An 8,102-nucleotide genomic window follows, 5' to 3' on the forward strand; every position below is an offset into this window, starting at 1 on the left:
AGAAATCTAAAATAACTACCTGAGATCCACCATCCTCTACATCCAACTTCTAACAAACTAGTTAGATAAATGAATTTTCGTTTATTATAGCTTACAGTAAGTCCTGCAAACCTAAATTAGTAAATACAAATAGAAACAAATAATTAGTTACTGGCTGATCAGGTACATCAGGGCAGTTTAAACATTATATATATGGGTTTGATCTGTCTGTTTTGATTGGGAGATGAGTCTTTTTAACCTGCAGAAAGAGCTCCAGAAACAGTGTATTCACAGTTTACATGGTTAGCTCTGTTATCTTTCTTTTAGAAAAATCGCTGTATATCCAGATCTGTTTTAACGTCAGCTGCTCCGACTCGCTGCCTGAACAATGAGGAGGGGGGCAGGGCTTCCCCACACTGACCCTCCTCTGCGCTCCGCAAAACCAGCAAGCTGATTTCTCCTGAAAGGCGGGACTTTCTCCTTCAACTGGCACCATGATTGGCCTTATGAGATTTAATAACCTCTCATTAATACGTTTTTTTATTTTTTTTATAATACACGAAATTTACGGGAAAATACTAATACGGGAGGACAGCGGGAAAGAGGGGTAAAATACGGTAGTTTCCCTGCCAAAACGGGAGACTTGACAGGTATGTATTATCTCACATTCCCCAAGTTTACTGTAATGAATTTACAATAGTTATTTGTATTTATTTTTTAGTGGTCTTTTTTTAGTGTGTAATGGACTGCTCTTACACTAAATGTGTTTCCATTCTCTTTTATTCATAAATACAAAATAAGTTAATAAGTAATAATAAATATTAAAATCTATGTACACATTATAAAGAATTGCCCGGAATCACTCTGTCGATTATTATGACTGTTAGAAAGTTGGAATCACGTGCAGTTCTACAGTATACTGGCCTTAAATTCACAAATAAATGTACATAAATATGAATATAAAACAGCAGAACTGAGATGCGACAGAACTGTGGAATTGTGGGATTTCTTCTGGTTTATCGCTCTTCATTTCTCTGCGCTCTCCTCGGGACAGGGCGCTTTAGTGTCCTCTGTGGAAATGCTGTTAACGATGGAAGACAGGTGTCGCAGGCTGGACGCTGACGACTCCACGGGACACTCTAAATACCAGAATATTCCACACGTCAGGTTCAGCGACCGGACAGCAGAATCATTTTTTATTCTTATTAGAATAACACATAATAGATGCATTTGATTTACTACATAGTTAATAATAAATACTATATAATCCACAGTAGATGCAAAGTAATTCATAGAAGACACTGTAGATTCTGAATAATTAAATATTCATTAAAAGTTAATAGTAAATAATTGGTAAAAGTAATTCCTAGTAATAGTATTACATAATAAACAAGTATTTCTTATGAAGATAATAAATAACTATCAGTAGATACTGTAATAAGTAGATACTGTAATAAATAGATGCTGTAATAAGTAGATACTGTATAATACATAGCAATCACAGTATAAATCATGGTGGATACTGAAAGCATATTCTACACACCTTCTCTAGGATGAGATGGACTGTCGTTGGAATGATCCACATTTTCCTGCCAGCTCTGACACGATTTCTTCCACTGATATCCACCGTTAACCTACAGACACATGATAACACCTCATCATATATCCATTAAGTTCAAATGATTACTGCTCTGTGTCATACGTATTGTACTTAAATTATACAGAATAATTTATACTGAGTAAATCATAGTAGATGCTACGTAACCAATACTGAGTACTTAATAGTAGATACTGAATAATTATAAATAATGGATAGTAAGTAATGAGTAATTCATACTGATGAATATGCAGTACATACTAAATAATTCAAATTGAATAATTAATAATGGATAGTGAGTAATGAGTAATTCATACTGACGGATATGCAGTACATTGTAAATAATTCATACTGAATAATAAATAATGGATAGTGAGTAATGAGTAATTCATACTGATGGATATGCAGTATATTGTAAATAATTTATATAGAATAACAAATAATGGTTAGTGAGTAATGAGTAATTCGTGGATATGCAGTACATACTAAATGATTTATAGACAGTAAGTATTGTGTACTGAATTATTCATAGTACTAATTCATAGTAAAAGTACTAAAATGTTCATAGTGAGTAATTGATAGTAGATACTAAATAATTTATTGAACATACTGAATGCAGTAATTCATACTGAGTAATTCATGATAAATACTAAATAATTCATTCAATAATAGCAATATGTAGTTAATACTGAATATGTTATGATGGATCTTCTCAGCTCCTCAGGTTCTTACATTGTGATCTTTGCCACTGTAGCTGTAAGTGGTCCTGTCGGACAGTTTGTCCTGCTCGTCCAGGCTGTGCAGCAGGTCCTGAAGCTTCTCAATGTAGTTAATAGCACTGCGTAAGATCTCCACCTTGGGCAGCCGCTGGTTGGGATTTGGAACAGTTTTCTTCTTCAGAGCCTCAAAAGCTTCGTTAATTTTTTTGAGCCGCCGTCGCTCCCGTAGCGTGGCAGCCTTTCTCCGGTCATTAGGGGCGCACTTTCTTTTGCAGATTTTACAGGCCCAGATCAGGCAGTGGCCTTCACAGTGTGCTTGGAGACCAGGAGGGGCGGGAACATGCTCTTCTCCGCTGCTATCACAGCCCGGCTCACTGGGAATGGGATCTTGGCCTAAAAAACAGAGATGGGCAAACAAATATTTCAATTTTCAGTAAAATAGTAAAAAAAAAACTAAGTAATAACCTAGTAACAAATTTGGAACTTGAATATAATGCTCTCTGGTGGAGAATTATTGGGCCCTATTTTATCACCATTTAATTGCGGATCATGCAGCTTGATTTAGGCAGTGTCAGTGTGTTTTTGGTTTTGTCAGCACGCAAAAGGCATCTACTAATTCTCTTAATTATTCATGGGTGTATTTTGGCCGGAATGTGAAATAAACCAATAAATCAGTGTGTCACTTGGCATTCTTTAAGAGCCAGACGTGTTCTGACTTTGGTACGTTTGTATCTTATCAGTGCAGCTCTTTGTGCATCTCAATAGAGGGTACTGGCCTGCGTGTTCACACTGTGAAGGTGCACCAGCAGCTTATTTAACAAAACAGCAATGCTATTTTATTCTTTATTGTTGAGTTAAAAGTTGCGTTTGTGCTCTGCAGCACGTCTGTGTGTGTGTTTAATGAGCAGGGGTGGACGTCTGACGATTGACTGTTGTCTAGGTTCATTATGTCAGCGGTGTACCTGTGATGGAGAATGATGGTGTTTTATGGAGAATGATGGTGTTTTATGGAGAATGATGGTGATTATTGGACAATAATGGTGTTTGAGGAAGAATGATGGTGTATGTTCATTAAAGAATGAGAGTGTTTTTTGTTGAGAATGATGGTGTTTGGTGGAGAATGATTGTTAATTGAAGAATGATGGTGTTTGATAGAGAATGATGGTGATTATTGGACAATGATGGTGTTTAAGGAAAAATGATGGTGTATGTTCATTTAAGAATGATGGAGAATGATGGCGTTTGGTGGAGAATAATGGTGTTTGATGAAGAATTATGGTGCGAGGTGGAGACTTTTAGTATGTTAATGTGAAGTGTGTATGCTTATCTGATTACTTCTTCTCTCTCCTTTGGTGTCAAACAAAACACATTTGCTCCAGAGTAAGAGGAGTGATCTACAGTAAAGTACTCCAGGAGCTGAACCAACATAACACCATCAAACCCAGAGAAGAGAATCAAGCTCTATATTGTTAATAACTAGAATTTAGTTGAGGAACATCTTGATTAGAAATATACTTGTTGGTTTGTTGGTGTTAAATTAAACATTTGTAACTCATTTTTAACAATTTTACTTATGTTCAAAACAGACAAAATGGCTAAAATTGTGACACTGACATGCACTACAGGTTTCAAATTAAACACAAAATAATGATATACCTCTTTAAATATAACCATATTAGTTTAGATACAGGTATAGTAATAGTGAGTTAATTAAAGTTACAGTACGTTTTACTAAAGCACTAAGCGAAGTACAGTCCTAACTGGGACCAGTTGCTCCCTACCTCTGGCAGGAGACAATGGGCTCTCGCTGCTTTGGTACAGTGGAGACACTTCTGCTATATCCAGGTTCTGCAGTGAGTTCTGGTCCGCCTCTATGTAGCGCAGATCATTAAAGAAATAAGTGCTGGTCTCAAACAGGTCCATCATGTTGGGCTTGGCTGGGCTCTGAACTGTCCCGCTGACTGAGAGTTAGTAAGACTTTGTCTTTGGTATTTAAATAGCGCAGTGACACAAGTTACCCACTTAAATATAGCATCTGAAACTCGACCCGCTCGGCTAGCTGTCGCAGAGCATCACACACTGTTCAATGGGTCTTTACTAGCAGCTACAGCAGCGGATCTGTGAAAAAATACATACGCCTTCACGCCTCTCGATGAAAGCTGAAACGTCACCTCAGACTTCTGACAGCTGCTGTAAATATCGGCTCCACCATCCAACATTCACTTTATATACCACTGCTGTTATCTCAGACTGCACGACTGACCAGTGTATAGCCGTCCAGTGTGCAGGCCATGTGGGAATCCTCATAATGGATATTGAATAATTCATAGTATATTCAAAATTAATAGAGAAAATTAAAAATCTATAGCAGTTAGTACATAATAATTAATACTGAAATGCATGGTGGGTACTAAATAATTGAGAGTGGATAATAAACAATACATAGTGGATACTGATTTATTTACAACAGATACTGAATAATTCAGCAGTGGTTTATAGTTGTTTAAAATACTTTAAAGTAAAGTCACACTTGTAGTTAAAAAACACTGTTTGTTATTGTTAAAATTGTACAAATTGTGACACTGACATTTACTACAAGTTTAAATTTAAACACAAACTAATGATACAGCTCCTTTAATTGTTTTTCAAAAGCACTTAACTTATTAACTTCAAAAGCACTAGATTTTGAATAATTCACAGTATATTCATAATTACTAGTGAAAACTGAATAACGCATAGCAGTTACTAAATAATAATTAATACTGAAAGGCATGGTGGGTACTAAATAATTGAGAGTGGAAACTAAACAATACATAGTGGATACTGATTTATTCATTACAGATACTGAATAATTAATAATACTAACTGAATCATCTATAAGGGATACTAAACAAACATTTACTTTTTTAGATATTTATTTTAAATATTCATACTGAGTAGTTTAAAATGGAAACTGAAACCTGCAAAGTATGTACTGAACAAATCATAGTGGATATTAGAAAAGTGACAGTGGATACTAAATCATAATATATATTATTATTGATATTATTTTCATTATTTTAAATAAGTCATAGTGGATACAGAGCCGTTTGTAGGAAAACCTAGTAACTTACAGACTGAATACAGAATAATTCATAGTGAAAGCGCAATTTGCAAAAGACACAGAGTAATTCCACAGTAGAAACTGAATAACTTGTAGTAAATGCTAAATAATTCACAGTGGATTTTCAGCAGTGGTTTATAGCTGTTAAAAATACTTTAAAGTAAAGTCATACTTGTTGTTGAAAAGCTGGTAAATACCCATGTTGAAGAGAACTGAGGCCAGTGTTTTGTTTAGGCATACCTGCTCAGAAATAGAACAGAGTAAAGACCTGTTAAAAACACTAAGAGTAGAAATAGCTTAACTACAGCCTGCTGCTAATCGCTACCGGATCAATATACACAATACAAGGGGTAGATAGATAGATAGATAGATAGATAGATAGATAGATAGATAGATAGATAGATAGATAGATAGATAGATAGATAGATAGATAGATAGATAGATAGATAGATAGATAGATAGATAGATAGATAGATAGATAGATAGTGCAAAATAGGGTAGAACTAATAAAATAGTGTTATAGTGTGTCCGTAGATAGATAAAGTGTGCAGTGTGTAGCATAGATAAAAATGGAAAAGTTAAGTTTATTCAAATATACATGATACATTTGCAGAATCAGTGTTTGATTGTGGTTATGCTGGAACAAATAAAAAAATCACTTATTCATACTTCTTATTACAAACTGGCATCCCATGGTTTTTGGCATTTTAGTACAAATGCATACGTGTTTTTTTGTAAACCTTTTATATTTTGTAAAGCAAGATTAAAATGAGTTGAGTTTCATCAAACAGAGCTAAAGCTACATAAGCAATATAACCAGTTTCACACACAAACACACACACAAACACTTTACTCAGTAATGTTTCTTCTACACCAAACTGTTCACAGTATCAACTAAATGTCACCAGATAACAAAATCTTTTATAAATACTGTACAGATAGTTTATTTTGGTAATGATTTGTTACCAGCTAAGGAAGTTTTTTCCTCTCCAGCATTTCTCTCTCCCACAGCAGTGTAGCTAGCATTAGCCATATAGCTAACAGAGCAGTACAACAGAAACACAGCAGGGAGCCATAAACACCAAATTACAGTTCATTTATAAACTCTACTCTCATAAGCAGAACAAAATAAAGCTTTTGACTCCACTTTTAACACTTTCCACTTTTCCTAAATTATGGAGGATATAAAGATTAGGTCTGCATGATATAAAAACTAGTATCTGAGTTGTAAATAATGGAAAATGTACCATTTGCAAAAATACACATTTTTGTTTAATTTACTAAAAAATAATACTCTACTCTAAAATTACATTTTAAAAATAAAAATATTTACTGTTGGTCTACAAAAGACAGACTCAAATTTGTATTTTTTGTTTTATTTTAATAGCAAAATAAAAAAAATCATTATTTAAGCAATAGAACATTATTAAGCAATAGAATGTTTTTGTGAATAACTGTTAGTTGTGAGTTGGTTGTAGGCAAGAGCAGAAGGCGACTGATGTAGATCATCACAGTCGTTATGTTATTCACAAGAAACACATTCCCTCTTGTGTTCTATTGATTTTGAACAGTTTTTTTTAACAAAATGAATCAAGAAAATAAAAGACCCTTAAAAATTATAATGAATATGCTTTAATACGGACTGTGCCTTCCACCAAAAGTAGTTCCACAACAAGTAAACTGTAACAAAAAAACAGTGTATGGTTTATACATTAGCTTGAAATCAAAATTGGGGGTAAAGGGGGTTGACTCCGTGGAGTCGTCTTCATGTGAAAGCTGCGTGTTTGTGAGCATTTCTGCCTGTTTGCTGGGTGTTGTTGTTTAGCTAGCCAGCAGGCTAGCTGTGCCTGAAGGACTGTGCTTAGATTACCATAGCTTGCTTTAGCTTAGCATTAGCTTAGCCTAGCCTGGCTGGTTAGACTGCGGCCGAGGTGACTGATGGATTTTCTTTTTCTTTTTTCCACAAAGGTGAGCCCGAACTGTGGGCTGTGGGGAAGCGTGCCTTGGCTGGGTGCTAGCCTGTGCTAAGATAATGATGCTGCTGCTGCTGCTGGTGGAGGTGATGATTAAAAAATGTCCTGTGTGTATATATGCCGTTACTCGGAACGGGGTGATACAGACTTAGTTTGAGAAGGCTGTGCTGTTATCACAAACATCAGAATGGCTAGAACACTTCTCAACCAATCAGATTGTGAGGTTCGAACTAACAGTTGTATAAACAGATAAAAATCACTTATGATTTTTTTAATTAAAACAAAATATGAGTATATTTTACAATATGAGTATATATTACAGTAAGATTGATATAAAAAAAGTTACAGTATGATAAAGCATATGATATGCAAACTTCTACATAAAGGACAGTGCTTTATTTAACTGTTTTAGCCTGAATGTTTTTATCATCCATTGATTAAAAGTTAATTCTTTGGTTGCATACATATTTTAATGTTGATGATAGAAAAACAACCATAAAACAACCTTTATTCAATATTGCCTAATAGGCATTGGTTAATGTTTAAATTGTAACATTGAATTGACATTCATTTAAAGGTACAGGCAATCAGAAAAGAATACAAACAAGATATACAGTACCAGTCAAATGTTTGGACACACCTAAAAATCTGTGTTTTTTCAATATTTTCTTCAAAACTATGAAGAAAATCATATGGAATTATTTATTTAAAAAATGTTAAACCACAATATA

General features: G+C 34.5%; 1 protein-coding gene across 1 annotated transcript; it reads right to left on the bottom strand.

The window, feature by feature from the left end:
- Positions 1-741: 741 nt before the first annotated feature.
- Positions 742-4,267, bottom strand: myf6 (myogenic factor 6). The gene is made up of 4 exons (XM_007232806.4): positions 4,077-4,267; positions 2,309-2,688; positions 1,523-1,613; positions 742-1,118 (listed from the first exon to the last, which is right to left on the bottom strand). The coding sequence occupies exons 1-4, from the start codon at positions 4,219-4,221 to the stop codon at positions 1,006-1,008; spliced, it is 729 nt and encodes a 242-aa protein (XP_007232868.2). The 5' UTR covers positions 4,222-4,267; the 3' UTR covers positions 742-1,005.
- Between the last annotated feature and the right edge of the window lie 3,835 nt (positions 4,268-8,102).

Source organism: Astyanax mexicanus, chromosome 2, assembly GCF_023375975.1.
Source record: "Astyanax mexicanus isolate ESR-SI-001 chromosome 2, AstMex3_surface, whole genome shotgun sequence".
In the NCBI taxonomy this organism is placed as follows: Eukaryota; Metazoa; Chordata; class Actinopteri; order Characiformes; family Acestrorhamphidae; genus Astyanax; species Astyanax mexicanus.

What these genes read in the sequence shown, in the direction of transcription:
- myf6 (XM_007232806.4), bottom strand. Translation starts at nt 4,221, where the DNA reads ATGATGGACCTGTTTGAGACCAGCACTTATTTCTTTAATGATCTGCGC. An exon ending in CCCATTGTCTCCTGCCAGAG is followed by an intron (nt 2,689 to 4,076) that starts GTAGGGAGCAAC and finishes TCTGTTTTTTAG; the next exon opens with GCCAAGATCCCATTCCCAGT. An exon ending in ACAGTGGCAAAGATCACAAT is followed by an intron (nt 1,614 to 2,308) that starts GTAAGAACCTGA and finishes ATGTGTCTGTAG; the next exon opens with GTTAACGGTGGATATCAGTG.